The sequence below is a fragment of the Protopterus annectens genome, chromosome 9.part0 (genome assembly GCF_019279795.1).
Source record: "Protopterus annectens isolate FY-2018-M chromosome 9.part0, PAN1.0, whole genome shotgun sequence".
Taxonomy (NCBI): domain Eukaryota; kingdom Metazoa; phylum Chordata; order Ceratodontiformes; family Protopteridae; genus Protopterus; species Protopterus annectens.
The window spans coordinates 993675062-993691686 of record NC_056743.1 but is presented as its reverse complement, the minus strand read 5'-3'; the positions used below and the strand labels follow the sequence as shown (position 1 = coordinate 993691686).

The window sequence follows — 16625 nt, the reverse complement described above, 5'->3', positions numbered from 1 at the left end:
CTGCAGAGTCACAGCAGCATTTGGCTGAACCTCCTTTCCAGTAACAACAATGTGTGAGAGGAATGAATCAGCTGATAGGGGAATAGGATGTCATAGTCAGAGAGGTAGGGAAGCCAAAAAAGCCAGCTCTTATGTCATAAAGGTATTAATCCCAAATTATAACCCATGAGATTGGGTTTGATTAGTGACGTGCTGGATCTTGTATGGGGAAAATGATTATACCTGTCATGAGGGTGAAACCATGGCTGGTTCTCATGTTAGACTGAATGACCACACCTTCCTCAGGCCTGCATTAACAGCAGCTCCATCTTGTGAAAGTAGCATGAATGGTAACTCCTGTCAGCAGGCAAACAGATATATCACAACCACAGAGGGGCTGAGAGTTAGGCTGTCCTTCCAAATAAGTGAAGATTGTCCTGCTACCTAACGGCATACTCTCACTTCCAAGGGTAACAAATTAGTCGATTAGGCCATTGCCCCAGTCAGAAACAAATGGCCTATAGGGCTCTCTTCCTCTGTGGGGAATGAATGGGCCTGGCTGACAGTCTGAGGAGAACCAAACAGGCTTACTGGGTGCAGGTAGTGGAGGCACTGGGTAATCGTGGGAAGAGGGGGGAGAAAAAAGAAAACATAGCAGCTGTCAAATAATCAAGGCAACTTCGTCTTGGTTACAAATGGAGTATGTAAATGATTAAAATTAGTGGTGCTGCGGTAGCGTTGTCACCTCACAGCAAGACGTTGTCCTGTTAGATTCTCAGCTAGAGCGTCTTCTGTGTGGAGGCATGCGTGAATGGACATGCCTTCGTTGAAGGTTGTGCGTCAGGACTGGTAACTCGCCATGTAAAAATCCACTACCAAAACATTAGCGGACCGGAGTTCCGCTGTGGTGACCCCTAACCGGGCTAAGCCGAAAGACACAACAACAACATAGAGAATTTACATAAAGTGACACATGTGGAATCCCACTTACGGTGTTGGAATACAGATGAATGGATAAGGTTATGTAAGTCAGAGGCTACCTTAAAATATTTTTGCATATTAAAACTACTGAAACTGAATTTAGAAAAGTGCTGTTTCAGTGTATTTTAAAATGAGGTGTGGGTTAGTAACAATGTAATACATTAATAGTAGTTTGGAAACACAACTTAGTCATAGTAAATGTAAATTTTAAATAAAGCTAAATAGAGAAAGATTATATAGTAGTAAAAACATGGGGATGTAAGAGTAGCGTGAGTATGTATAATAGCGTATTTATTAGCAGCGTGGATTAGTATAAGTTGTAGAGATATCAGAAGATCATTTGTACACTTACATACATTATACTGATAAATCTAAATTAACATGTAGCCAGCAGTTTGAAAAGCATTTTGGTGTGGAGGAATAAGGGATAAATAACTTATATTTGGTTTGATTTATATAGTATATTAACTGTTTTCAGAAGAGTAGTAAAACTACCAAGGTTAATGATTTTACAGTGTAGTTTATTCTATAGCTTACCTATAAATTGTTTTGTACACGGAATCTCCAAAATTTATGGGATCTGGATGTTTTTATACCTATTTTGTGAAGAGCATAGAATGTGAACAGCCTGACATAATGGGATACCTTAGGCTGGGAAAGATGAATTTATGGTTTTCATTTCACCTCTAGAACTCAGCAAGGAATAAACTCGCTAAACCCATATGGTCAGGAAATCATCTCTGTAAAAGAACTTTCTATCTGCTTTTTTTTGCAGGAGGACAAACTCCCTCGCATCCTCTCACATTATGAACTTATATACACTAACAACAGTCACACAAAAGAAAGGAATATTTTCAGGGACATGCTCAAAAATTTCAGCAGCAGTAATTTCCAATGAAAACAGCAATTAGAGAATTCCTCTTCACAAAGCTGTGCATAGTAAATTGGTTCCTTGTACACTTTGCACTGGACAGGCCGTGGAGCAACCGAATTTATATGCATAAGAGAGGAGGAAGTATTAACATTTATATTTAAATAAAGGCCAAGATAGTTCCCGAAGGAGGGTGCAATTAATTCTGTGCCCAAAACCAAGGAAGAATTTTCCTGTCTTATCATGTTTGTCAAGCTTGGGAATAAGTTTGCTGTGATCTCAGTGTGAGCAATACAGACATGAAATAGATTTGAGTAGATAAAAGATGTCATTAATTTACTTTTTGTTGCAGGTGTTGGGTAATATCTGATTTTGTAAAGACTGCACAGTGAGATATTGCACCTTTTGACCTTGGTGTACATTGGTATTCTGAAATAAAAGCTCCATTGAATATTGCCCCAACATATGTAATTTTGACATTACACTGAATTAAGTGCTGGATTCTGTCCTGATTTCAATTTTTTTGGGTAAATTTGCTTTTGTAGTGATTAGAACAGAGTAAGAGAATGCTATTTTTGGTGAGTTGTGAAGTCACATTTCTAATAGTATCAGTCTGGCTCGTAGCTGACTTTGGGCTGATGTTTGCCAGAACACAGGAGAGCTGTCATTATCTACATATGGAATACTCTCTCAGTTGTTACAGAGATCAGGCATTGAGCAGAGGCTGAACAGAACAGGCATTAATAATGACCCAGGAGAAGTTCTTTGTTGGCGGTGTACTAGCTTGAGGTTTCTTGGTACTATCTGACTCGGAATTTTCTATTGACTTAATAGTTATCGGATGAATGTGTACTGAGAGGGTAGCCATTTGTGTCAGTCAGACTGTTTAAAAGCTCTGTATGACTAATTGTTTGCAATATTTTAGAAAGATCTAAGAATAAGCCTGCTTTAACTTTACCTAAGCTGATTTTATCTCTTATAAAGACTGTTTGGGGTTAACGTGGATACTAAATAACCTAGATAACAAACATGCTGTTGAAACCGGATGAATTCTAACACCTGTTTGGGAGCTGTTAATGAACTGCTTGTTCGCTTGATGTGGATAGTATGTTAAGTTATAGCTACACAGATGTAACTGGTGGGTTCGTTAGCAATGCTGCCTTTGGGTGTAGGGATAATATGTGTTCTTTCCAGAAAGAGTAAAGCACCTTCTGTCATACATCTGTTTATGAGATACAAGACCATATAGTGATGTGTGCTGTGCTCCCATTTTTATGAATTTTTGGGGAAGTCTAGCTGAACCTGTTGAGCCTGATTGTTTCATTTTCTTGGAAATTGCTTTCTTACTGTGGATAGGCTTAATTCCGTTAAGTGAAATGTTTCATGCAGTTGAACTGTTGAAAAGGGAGGTAATGTGGACATGGTAGGCATGGCTGTCTCACAGAAGTTTGTATATTTGTAGTAAATATGTGGTCAGAATTAGGAGATGTTGATGGGGTGTTTTTGGTACTTTATCTTAGTAGTTTGTCTCCGGGGTGCCAAAATTCATTGAGACAGCTGTTTGATGGATTTATAGTATGAAAATATCATATTTTTAAAACATTTTTATCATAGACTTGTATTTGTTCCTTGGGTATCCAAAATGATCCTTATCAAACCAGGATTTATAATTTTATAAGTTTTGTTTTAGTGTTCTGGCCATAAGGCCATCAAGGAATACAGTCTCCTGAATAGTAGCATCATAGACAAGAACACCAACCCATAAATCCAATAGTCTTTTAAACTCTTTAATATTCTTTGCTGGTTTTATTATATTAAGCCTTTTGTTCCTTTAATAACTCCAAGGGTAATATATGAATATACTAGTTTTGTTCTTGCAAATGGTGTAATGAGTCTTAAATTATTGCGTTCATCTGTTTTAGAACACATGACTGTCTGCTCTCAAATATACTTGTCATACATTCAATGGAAAAGTTAATTTTCCTCATATATGTCTGTAATGTAGTGAGTAGAGATTGTGTCCTAAATCTACTCCTGTATTCTATTGAGTTCTGTATATTTTTTAGTAAATGTTCTTTGTACTTGCTCAATACTATTAAGTTGTCCAGTTTTATGTACATACTGAAGACATTGTTATATTCTAATATAGGAAATGCAGCAAACCACAACGAAGAAACAGCAAAAAGTGTATAGACCAAAATCCTCACCCTGGAGTGTTGTAAAATACTTCAGCAAATGCAATAAATGAAAATCTTGTATTCCACTTCCTTAAAGTTGTAACAAGTATACCAGCAATTCTGAAAGTCCTCACGACAAAATAATAAACCAGACGATAAATAAAAAAAAATTTACAAGCGGACCACAACAGCGCACCCAGCTTTTTCACCGTTTATAGCAGGGCTTTCAGTAGTGTAGTTTATTATTGTGCAGCTCTTCTATATATATGCTGGGTTAATGAGTACTTTCTTTGTTTTAAAAATATATACATTTAAAAACTCTTTAAACATGTGCTTTTTTATCAACAGTGATAAATATATTCAAAAAATAAAAATAAAAAAAAAAAATAAAAAAAAATCATTTGCATTACATCTGTTGTTTTTAATAATAATACTAAAAAAAAACTTAATAGTAGTTGATCCTTTATTATTTGAATTAACTTAAATAATTAATTAAAATAATTAATTAATCTTGTGTGTTGCTGTTGTAATATTGTAATTAATAAAAATAAAATAAAAATAAAAATAATTACATTATTATATTATATATAAATAAAAAATTAAAAAATAAAAAATTAAAATTAAAAATAATGTAAATAAAATGTGTTTGTGCCTAAACCTAATTTCTGTTGCAAAAAGTAATACAATTTAAAAATCACAACATACATACTTGCATGCCATAAGTGCAAAAAATGCAGAAAATACAAAAAATACAAAAATGTTTGTGTATAGGAGTACATAAAGATTCATTTGATTTATAGCTTATAATTTACTGTGCCTGTCTTTCAAAATACAAACTAATTCTAATTCCATCATTTAAACCAGGGCTTCTTTGTAGCTCGTCAAGCCTCAGCTGCCAAACTCTTTAATTTTTTTTTTCTCAAGCTCTTCCCTCTTATCCTCTTATCATGAACTACTACAAAAAAAAAAAAAAAACGGGATACATACACATTGTTCTGTATATCCTACGTCCTAAGTTCCCGTTGTGTTGCCAATATAAAAAAATAAAAATACTCTTTGGATGTTATAGTACACCTAGAGGGGATGGTAATTTTCTTTATATTTAATGTAATTGCATTGCTTGATTGCATTGCACACATGCATAAGTACCTTTTCCTTCAAATTAATACCTCTTTTTCTAAAGCGATTTTGTTAAACATTTTTGTATTTTTTTATTTTTTTCTTTTTTGCACTTTATGGCATGGCAAGTGTGTATGTGTGATTTTAAATTGTATTACTTACTTGCAACAACTTGTCTAGGTTTGAGCACGTGTATAAAACACATTTTATAATTTGATTTTAATATTAGTGTTGCTTTAATGTTTATATAGGGTAAATATTAAATAATGTAATTATTTTTTTTTTTTTTTAGTTATAATATTAATCATTTACACACAACAGCAACAACAAGTATTTATTAATAATTTTAACGTAGTTTCATATTCAAATAATAAAAAGGGCAACACTATTAAGTTTTTAAATGATTTTTTATTTTTTTTTTATTTTTGAATATTTATTATCACTGCATGTTTAAAGAGTTTTTAAATGTATATATTTTTAAACAAAGAAAGTATGGTGATTTATTTTATTTAAATCATACATAATTATAATCACTCATTAACCCAGCATATATATAGAAGAGTGGTGGTACACACACAAACTACAAGAAAAAAAAGCCTATAATGGGTGAAAGCCAGCGCGTGTTTTGTTTTTTTTTTGTGGAATAAGATTTTTCTATTATCTGGTTTATTATTTATTTGTCGTTTTGTCTGAATTGTTTGCTTGGTTACTACAACTTTAAGGAATACAAAGTTTTCATTTATTGCATTTGCTTTTTATTTATTTTTTTATGTATTTTAGGATATTCTAATATAGGTCTAACTTAAACTGCAAATGATATAACTAAGCACGTGTCATCTCTAGAAGTCATATGTAACCAGTTTGGTTTCCTAGTGAAATATCAGCACTTCAAATGCCGAGTGCTGACATTCTGAAAAACTGCAGGAGAAGAGTGAATCACGAACATCCATCTTCTTTTTTGCAGGGGGCAAGCCCCCCTCTCCCACACTCAGATTTATATATACTAACTCAAAGATTACCATTCCTCAGAGAAAAGGGGTTATCCCAAGAAATAGCCATCTCTAACTTAATATATGTAAGTGCATTATTTTGGCCATTCAGTATCCATGTTTTGGGAACTCACTTTAGTAGTTTCTGACATTTCAAATAGTTATCATCCAAATTTGCTAGAGTGCTTTATATTTTATGGACTGAACGTGGTTTTCAAAAGAGATACTCACAGATCTCATCAATCTTCGGTCTCCATTGTCTCCTTCTGCTAATTTAAATGAATGTAAGAGTACTCATTTTTTATTGCTTATATGCATAATGTTGTACTTCTTATTAAATGCTAAGCCTGCCCTGTCTGCCCAGTAAAGGTTTTGTTGCATGTAAGGATTAATGTTAACATAAACATTTTCATTACTGGTTAAAAAGCCAGTGTTGTAGTCATTGACATATTTTCATGGCCAACAATGTTTATTTAATGGTATTATACAAACAAACATAATAATTAGCAGTGGAACCAAAACAGTTCCTTGGGGAACTTCAAAAATACACTCATAGGGTTTGATTAATTCCTTTAATTGATACTACGTGTCCAGCCTATTAACCAAGTAGTTTTCCGTCTAATCAAATAAGGATTTATATATTTTTCTCTTAATACTATATAAATTACTAGATGAGACAAGGAATGAATTTTTTTAGATCAAAGAAAATAGCTCCAGAACTTAATCCAGTTTCAAATGCTTTAGCAATCTTTTCATAAAAAACTATGTTTATAAGGGTTAAATGACATTGATGAAGCCATGCAGGATAATCTAATCTAATCCAGAAGTATTATATTTATAGAGAACATCTATTAGACATCTTCAAAAACACTTTTCTAAAAGTGAAGTCAGGCTTATAGGTTTGTAATTCTGTCCCTCTTATAGGTCTGTAATTCTGTCCCTCTTATAGGTCTGTAATTCTGTCCCTCTTATTCATTACTTTTTTATACACTGGAGTCACTGTAGAGTATTTCCATTGTTTCAATGTTGTATCTTTTGGCTTTTCCCAGTTAGGGGTCGCCACAGCGGAACTCCGGTCCGCTAATGATTGGCAGTAGATTTTTAATACTGTGCATAATTATAAAAGTTTAACTATGACTTTCAAGACTTATTCAAGTATGTTTTTCAAATTAACTTTTAATATGGTGGAGATGTTATCTGGGCCACATGAAGTAGATATGTTGATTTTATTCAGTACATATTTTACCATATTATAGGTAATTCAGGGCAAAAAGTACTTTGGTCGGCATCATAATCAATCATAAATTCCTTGACTTTAGAATTGAGAAATGTAATAAGTGTGCAATATTTATTAAATATATTTGCTATGCATGTTGATTCTCACAACCCTGCCGTTTAATTCTAACACTGGAAAGGGATGATTACTGTTATGATTTTTATCTTTATAAAAAGTGTTATTACTTGGGTTTTTGCTAGCTTATCTTTTTTTTCATGTTTAACCAATTGTTTTAATTCTCTGGCACAATTATTTAATATTTTATTCAACATATTAAGGTACTTTTTGTATTTTGACAGGATTTTTTTTTCTTTTTCTTATACAGAATATGTAATCTGAACTTCCACTAGTAAGGAAGGTTCTTTCTTGATTTAGCTGGTTTATAAGTTATTGTTTCCTCAACACTGGAAAGAAGTCTATTGTAACATTGTTCAGCTGTCAAATTATTCCTGTCCAAATTATGCAAATTTCTTATTAAGGAATTATAATTAGTTTTAGTATGTCACACATTGTCTTTGGTAGTCATATTCTGTCTTAATTCTGGTATCCTCCAAGGCTGAAATATGTTTGTAGATTCTGATACATTTTAGTGGGGCCAGGCTATTTAAGATCCCAGTAATAGTGGAATAAAAAGAAATGTATCTCCTGCAGTTGTGAGTAGTTTGAAAGGCCTCTAATCTATTAATTGGATAAAGTGAATCATGTAGGTTCTTGTCAGTAGTCTTGAAGAAGAATGCAGTTCGATTTCTATTACTTTTTTGGTTTGCATTGGTTCTAAATAGTGAACATAGGGTAGTGGTCACTCAATGAGTTAGCAAGGATACTAGTGAAGAGTATATGATTTGCATCAGATCCTAGGATCCAGTATAAAGATGCTAGTTGACTTGGATGCCTTAGCAATTATATAAGAGGCTAGCTGTTTTGAAATCAGTCGTTGGTAAGGATATGACTTGAGACAGATCATGTAGAAGAATTTGTTCACAATTTTCTTTGATGTAGACAGTTCAAGTTTATATCATTGGCACACATGACTTTAGAGTTAGCACTGTTTAAAAGCCAGTTAAGATGTCTTCACATATTGTTAGGGGCTTCTTCAGAGGAATGTACATATGTGAGTATTCTGAATGATCTGTGTGACTCTACCGGTATGGTTATGACAACAGTTTTTCTCTTTTATTTCTTGAGGCCATTGGTTATCACTTAAGGTGTAATTTACATCATCTTTTCTACTATGTCCATTCCCCCTGCACCTTTATGGCATCTGTCTTTTCTAAAGATATTATAGTCACTGAGTACAAATTCCAAATTCCTGAGGTGGGCATTTAGCCATATCACAGTTTAGTCAGGATTGTAGTGGTATAGAGAAGTTTGGAATTGCTCCACATTTTTATATAGGCTTTAATATTTTTCCAGTATTTGGGTTAGAACATTTTAAGTTGGAATGTGTATTATAATTGATGTTTAATAGACACTGTAATAATGGGAGTAGACCACATCAACAAAGGTAGTTTCAGCAAATGCAAAAAGAACAAATGCAGTTTGCCAAAAGTACTTTTGCTAACAGTCAAGTTTGCCTTTTTCTCCACTGTTATAAGACCTTGAAGTTGGTATGTACAAGTCCAGGGGGTGTGTATGAGGTTGTTCCCCTAAGGGGTGCAAGGATGCTTGCCACTTTGCAAAAATTGTTCTAGTGTTCAACAAAGGTAGTTTCATCAAACAGTTTTTGATTTGTTTGTCTTCTCCAAAACTACTTTCGCCAACTAGACATGAATCCTAGCGTTTATATCACACTATTGAAAGATGAAAATAGCGAACGCTATTTCATCGAACCTAAAATTTTAAACCACATAATATCGAACATTCAGAACAGCGAAATTTTTCCTTGGGAAAACATTTGCTATTCCGAAACACATACACACAACACAAGCACACCTAAAAAACACCAGTCCACACACATACACTTATAATCCTACTACTAACCCTACACTAAACTGTACATACACTACTATCTGTCCACTTCCCTTAACCCAAACCCTAACCCTAAGGTCCGTCACTATCGCACACTCACCTAACCCGTGCCCTAACCCTTGCCCTAACCCTAACTCACCTAACCCATGTCCTAACCCACGCCCTAATCCTAACAACCACACAATCGCACACTTACCTGAACCTGACCCGTAAATTTCCACCACAGTGCTGAAAATAGTGAAGCCACAGAACCGGCCAACTGAATTCTTTCCCTAGGAAAGAGTTCAGTGTTCTGCAGCTTCGCTATTTTTAGCGTTCACTCAGAACGGGTCGATATTAGACCATTCGAAGTTTTAAAACTTCGATGTTCTGATTTAGACCCAAATCCTATGATAATTTGTAAGGGTATTATGGCTAGGTTGTAACTGAATATTTCCTGGTAACTTGATAATATTCTAACTTATTAAGCTATCAGTTAGTAAGTCAATTTAAGTATATCATGCCATTTCCTATATATTTTGGGATTGTACTGATCTTTATGAAGGGTAATAAATACCTTTAGTTCTAATATATTCATACACAGAATGAGTTATGACATAGTTCTGTGTTGGTTTGTTTAGAAGTTAGGTGAGTCGTTGCTGAGCTAAATGTTTTATCTGTATGCAAGGAGTGTCAGCTTGGCTTATTGGCATCGCATTTCTTGTGGTTTGAGTGCTGTGATAGTAAGTAATATTGTTATTGTGACTGATGTTGCTAATATTCACTTTGTATTTTATATAAATATAATATAGCATTTTGTCATTCACTGCGTATATAATGTCATATAACTATTGTGTTTACCTCCATGTTGAGACTGACATAGGTCCAATGGCATCAGTGCTCTATCTTTTAAAATAAATTTTTTCTTTCATTTTGCATTTACAACTCTCGGTAGCTTTATAGACACATTTTCATTGTTGGGTATGAGGGCCGGGCTGGGGTTTTTTTTTGGGTGGGGTATTCTGGTGGAGGCCCTATTGTAAATGGATAGAGTGGTGTATTTGAAAGTCATTGTTCAATAGCTTTGATTGGTGGCCAGTTGTTTTTGACTGATGGGTATCACAAGGAGGTGGCACTTTAGTTGATTGTAAGTATAGTGATATGGGTGTGGGTATGAAACGGGGATAGATAGTCAAGCAAAATGGGGCCAGGTGAATTAAGACACAGCAGAGGGAGCAGACCTAGTGTCACAGGAAAATAAAACAACCAGTGGTCTCCTGGAGTTTTGTTTTGTTTTGATGCCCTTAGTTGTCTATTGAATTAAAATTTGAACTGCAGTCAAATGTTAAACTTCCCTCTGTATAAGTAGGTAGAAGCAACAGAACTATTGTTAAAAAGCTGAGGAACCAATGCTCAGTAAAGTAACATGTTAAGTGATTATTAATTTATTTATTTATGTATTTATTTATTTAACATTTGTTTACCAGGAAATTCTGACTGGGACAGATAACCATTTTCAGAGGAGGCCCAAGGAAATGTGCTTCAGATGCATGTCTCTTTTCTTTTAATGCTTAAGACTGTATTGGTGAGTCAGAACTGTAGAGGTCTCAAAAACAAGTAAGGTCTGTATAGTTTGACTAGATAGACTGTGGCTTAGTGAGAAATTAGCTAGATCAAGGAATCACTTCTTTCACCATAAGAACAAGAAAAGGCAAGAAGAAGATTGTATTAGTCTGTGGCGCTGTGACAACAGTCATTATTTGCTCAGCATACTAATGGCAGCTTACTTTAAGGATTTTACTGAAATGTACTGGCATGAAAATGAGCCTAGTATGTACAGAAGCCATGCAAAACCACAGATTGCAGCAGAGATTCCCTCCTTGGTAACAGTATGCTTACCAAGGGCTGAGATTTCGAGGATGCTGAGTTGGTTGTCAGATGCTTTTACACACAGACTGTTTCCCCATTCCAATGCACAGCAATCTGCTGCTTAAATCTTGCCCACACACTGTCCCCTACCTCTGTATATCATCTTATCATTGACATGATGTAACTGTGGCTGCTGTAGACCACTATTCCACTGCGATCATTGGTGATGCTGTGACACAGGAGCATGTGATGTGCATCAGACACAGAAGCAGGGCTCAGTTGATGATTAGCTACATTGTATCCATCATTCATGGCACACTTTTGGATCTTTTTTCAGTTACAGGGCTGGATATTTAACTGTGTTCAACTTTCTGCCAGTGCATATAGGGTGCATCAAGCCAGTTATCTCAGCAGGAGATAAGTAGTAGTGCTCTTTCATCAACTATAGTTATGGGTGTATTATAATATTAAAACTCTTTGTTTATTTTATTTATTGTTTCCTGGACAGACAAGTTACACCTACGGAGTTTATCTGTAGATGCAGTACAGGACAATAGAAAGACAAGTTAAGTAGCAATTGTTTCAATATGTGGTTAGCAGTGGAAAAGCAGCAATCTGAATTTTGGAAGGCTAGACAGAAGAGTGTATAAACAATATCCTACTGTTCTGCAATATGAGACAAAGGAAACTTGTGAAATATAAATAGGTAAACATGACAGCCATTTGAGGATACCATACGAAAGCATGAAGCAGAAGTGATTGCAACTCAAAACGCAATCACTTATGAGGAACTGCTATGAGTTATATATTACACTGGGTTGCTGCTGTTTAGTGTAGAGCAAGGATATCATATTAAATGTCATGTTTTCTAGTCCCAAACTCAAACATTTTTATCCTTGAACTTTGGGGTAATGCCTGAGAAAGAGGTAGTATTTGGGGCTCCACGAATATGCTCCAAAGTCAGAAAAAGTAAAAATGCAAGCTTGATAAGCACCTTCCTGATGTAAGAAAGTGTGCTGGTATAGAGAGAAGCCCTGATTATGGGCATGTGATCTGGGTTTGACTACTGAATCAATTGCTTGATAGCACCTGCAGGGGAAGATGAGTGCCCCATCTTGGGGGGGGGGGGCAGAGCTTTTGTCGACATTTACTTAGTGCCCCTCAGAGGAGAAACAATGACAGTGATGTGACCTAAGGGAGTGGTTGTGACTGTAAGTGGCATGTAGGAGCATGTGCTCACAATGGTAAGTATTACAAACTGCTGCTTTGACGTGGTTAGCTTCTTCCCCCACACAGAGAGTGGGCTTAGGCATACATGAAAATGAGCAGCGCATACTTCTCCAGTGTTTGCCTGTGTGATGCCCCCCAAGATATCTCTTGCCGTAGTGCATCTGCAGGATTTCCCATTTAGGAGCCATCCCAACTGCTAGGGAATGAAGGAACTCTGGTCCAGTGGGGGAGACTTGATGGTCAGCAGATGGGAGGGGGAAAAATCTGCAAAAACTAAAACCTCTGTTGTAAGAAAGGGGCTTAAGAAAGTTTTGTTAAGCATCTTTTGACACTGTTAAGCTTGCACAACAGCATAATAACAGACAGTTACACCGACGAGCCTGGTCTGCAAGGCTATGGAGCGTATCATCATGGTACTTATAAACAATGACATTGGTAATCTCCAAACTCTGGACCCTACCCAGTTTGGGTTTGTAAAAGGCAGATCATGTCTCCTAAACCTGATAGACTTCTTTCAAGTGGTCACCAAAGCTGTAGATGAGGGTAAGGTGGTACACACAGCCTGTCTAGATCTCGCCAAGGCTTTTGACACCATCCCCCACTCTGGAATTATAGACAAACTCATTAAACTAGGTATAAATCCCTATGTCACAAGATGGGTTGCCAACTGGCTCACTGACCGAACCCACACTGTGAAAGTAGCAGACTCTAAATCCAACTTCAGACCAGTGACAAGTGGAGTACCACAGGGTTCAGTCCTAGGTCATCTCCTGTTTGGTATCTACTTCTCTGAAGTACAGGCTAACACAGAAAGTCTTTGGCTAACAAAGTTCGCAGATGACTGCAAACTAGGAGCCATAATCAAATCTCCTAACGATGTGGACATCCTACAAAAGGGCCTCACTGGGACAGATGCCTGGTGTCAAAGCCATGGCCTCAAGCTCAATGCCAAAAAGTGCATTGTCATCCCCTTTGGTAAAAACTCTGTACACATGAACTACCACATAGGTGGTAGTCTACTTAACACCGAAAGTGTGATGAGACCTTGGGACACAGGTGGACAGTACTCTCTCCTTTGATAATCACATCGCCACACTAGTCAGGAAATTCTTCTACGTGGCACACCTCATCACAAAAGGTTTCTCATCCAGGAAAAAAGTGGTAATTGTTCCCCTCTACTCATCAGACCCATTACAGAGTACAATGCCCCTTTTGGTATGTACCTCACAAGACATCTACAACAACTGGAAAGGCCACAGTAATACCTCACAAAGAGGATTACTGGCCTCAAACAGATGCCCTACGCAGACCATTTCAAAAAACTCCAGCTTTACTCTGTTACATATCGCCTACTCAGAGGCGATCTCTGCCTAACATACAAAGCTATGTCAAACCCAGAGCTGTTGGACATGCTCCACATAAAGAAATCCCAATCCCTCCGAGCTACATGCTCTAGGGACCTAAACCTTGTCACCACAATAAACAGAACATGCTGGAGGGATAGATTCCTATCTCAGAGACTTCCCATACTCTGGAACAAACTACCTATCTATATCAAACAAAGCTCCTCATTAGCAGTCTTCAAGAAAAATCTTGATGATTGGATGGGAGATAGGAAATTCACCCCGGGGATCACTTCTGTGGCTCTGCTTGACAGGGGCACAAGAAAATAATTTTCTTGGGTGGCAAAAGCCAGGATACCGTTTGGCTAGGCTTATATAGGCCCTACGGCCAATAGCCTAGTACCTACCTATGAACCTATCAGAAGGAAACCTAGCTTCTGCCCGTTGTCTCTGTGACAGCACTAAGTGTTTTGTAGCTGTAAAACACTTTGCATTCCTTCACTGCTTTCCTTATAACTAGTAATACATTAGGGCAGTAAAAGCTGTACTTATAACTAAAAATGATGATCCTGTTTCTCTGATCATAACTCACTTCTTCTATATTTTGAGCATTGATTTTAAGATTTAGCTCTTGAGTTTCACTTCACTCCTCTCTTGATATGAATTTCTTGGAATATCTCAAACACATAGCAAGATGGTTATGATCAGAGTATATGTTATGTGTCAGCTCTGTGTTCCATAACAGAATCACTAGCAAACAGAAATTCTAGTATATATTACTTCCTACCACTAGATTTTTGTATCAAAAGATTGATTTAATGACTACAGTGGTAGCCTCCTTTGCTTACTATCAGGCATTTGGATGTCACTTATCCAAGTGGCTGATGAGGCCGGCAAGTAACATAATGCTTGCGATGCATACACTCTACCACAAGGTTTCTTAGTATGCTGTGAACAGTATACAGTAAATGTTTTTCTCATATTTTCCAAGATATATATATATATATATATATATATATATATATATATATATATATATATATATATATATACATATATATATATATATATATATATATATATATATACATATATGTATATATATATATATATATATATATATATATATATATATATATACATATATGGGATCGGTGCAGATGTTCGAAGTTTCACTTTTTCGAACCCACTTCATTGAGTCCACTTGTTCGAAGTAGTGAAACTTTGAACATTGGCTTTGGCAGTCACACTACAGCATGGAATGGGAATTCTCTTTTCTCTGCAGTAGTGCGATCTCGGAGTTGGTATATTTAAGTAGGGGAGTGTGGGGGGGTGCACATAACTATGGGCTAGGCTTATAAATGCCCTTGGGCAGATAGCCTAGTATGAACCTATGAACCTAAAAATATGTTTGTGTTTTTTTTTCTTTGGGGGGTCGCAGCACTTTCGTTGAAGTGAACTTTCGCTGACATGTGGGTCTCCTGCTCTATTATGAAGAAGTGTTCTTTCGACGTAGAGTAGTAGACCCATATATATATATATATATATATATATATATATATATATATATATATATATGCATCTCTTTTCATAAACTTTAGTATCTTCTGTTAGGTACAAGTATATCATTGTGGCAGAGAAGAATACCTGGAAAAGAGACGTTTTGTGCCATAATAAAAAAAAAAAAAAAAAAACAGGACTGAAGGACTTTCAGTGTAGATGTTACATGGTTGAGATTTGTTCCCCTTCATTTAACATTGTTTTTATGTCTGAAGCAGGAATTTAAATTACCATGGGCAACAAAGAGAAACAGAAAGAAGGAAAAATGGGAATTGAGAAACAGATATGAGCAAAACCTCAATGTCGTGTAGGCAGTGAGAGAGAAGTGGTTACACATTGTGTGTGATGGGGAGGGCTGGCAGAAATACATACTAATGAACGTATTAGAATCTTTAAATACAAGCAGGAGGCAGGAAACAGTGAAGATTTGTGTATGTGTTTGTTTATTTGTTTATGTTAGAAACCTGGAACATGGAGAGAGTTATGGTCATAGATCACATATTTTATATTACTGAAGACACAGAGAAGAAAACTGTATATGTGCACGGTCTATAACACAGCTCTGTGCTATTCATAAGTGTAGAGACTCTTTTAGTGGTAGTTGATTCCTTTTGTAACCTGATTTGTAGAATCTCATTTGTCTAATTATGGTTGATTGCTGTATCCGATATTTTATTACCAAAATGTATTTGCTGTTTTGTTTAACAGTTACTGGCCTAGTTTGTATGAAGGATGTATCCTGCTACCTCTCCCTTCTGGAAGCTGGACGCCCAGAGGACAAACTGGAATGTGAGTATACAACTGGAGTGGGATTGCATTTACTTTCCACAACTTAGGTATACTGAAATGTGAAATAGTAATACATTATTTCTAATGCAGACAGTGAAAAGTATTACATAAAATATGAGAACAAAGTCCAAATAATATAGCAATAACCCACGCCTGGGTGTGGGTAATGCTGGATTTACCCACGGTTGGCGTGGTTTGGTCCCGAGGGCGAAGCCCGAGGCACCAAACAAAGCCAACCGTGGGTAAATACAGCATTACCCACACCCAGAAGTGGGTTATTGCTATTATACCATGACATTATTTAAGAAAAGAAACTATTACTTTTCTTAAATAATGGCATAGTATAATGCCTGTTTACTGCCCTTCCGCAGATGTCTGGCATCGCGGCAGTTCTGATGTACTGCGCCTGCACAGTACATCAGAGCTGTGGGCAAAAGCAACGGAGAAAGCAAGATCTCCGTTGCTTTTTATTTTAAGCTATGTTAAATGGGTTTA

At 36.1% G+C, this 16625-nt stretch overlaps 1 protein-coding gene across 2 annotated transcripts in view; it reads left to right on the top strand.

Moving 5' to 3' along the window:
- Positions 1–16625, top strand: part of DGKA (diacylglycerol kinase alpha) — an 858181-nt gene that overhangs the window by 458373 nt on the left and 383183 nt on the right. For both annotated transcript variants that reach the window (XM_044083761.1, XM_044083762.1), the window contains exon 5: positions 16050–16130. In XM_044083761.1, the coding sequence (XP_043939696.1) occupies positions 16050–16130 (81 nt within the window). The remainder of the gene's footprint in view (positions 1–16049; positions 16131–16625) is intronic.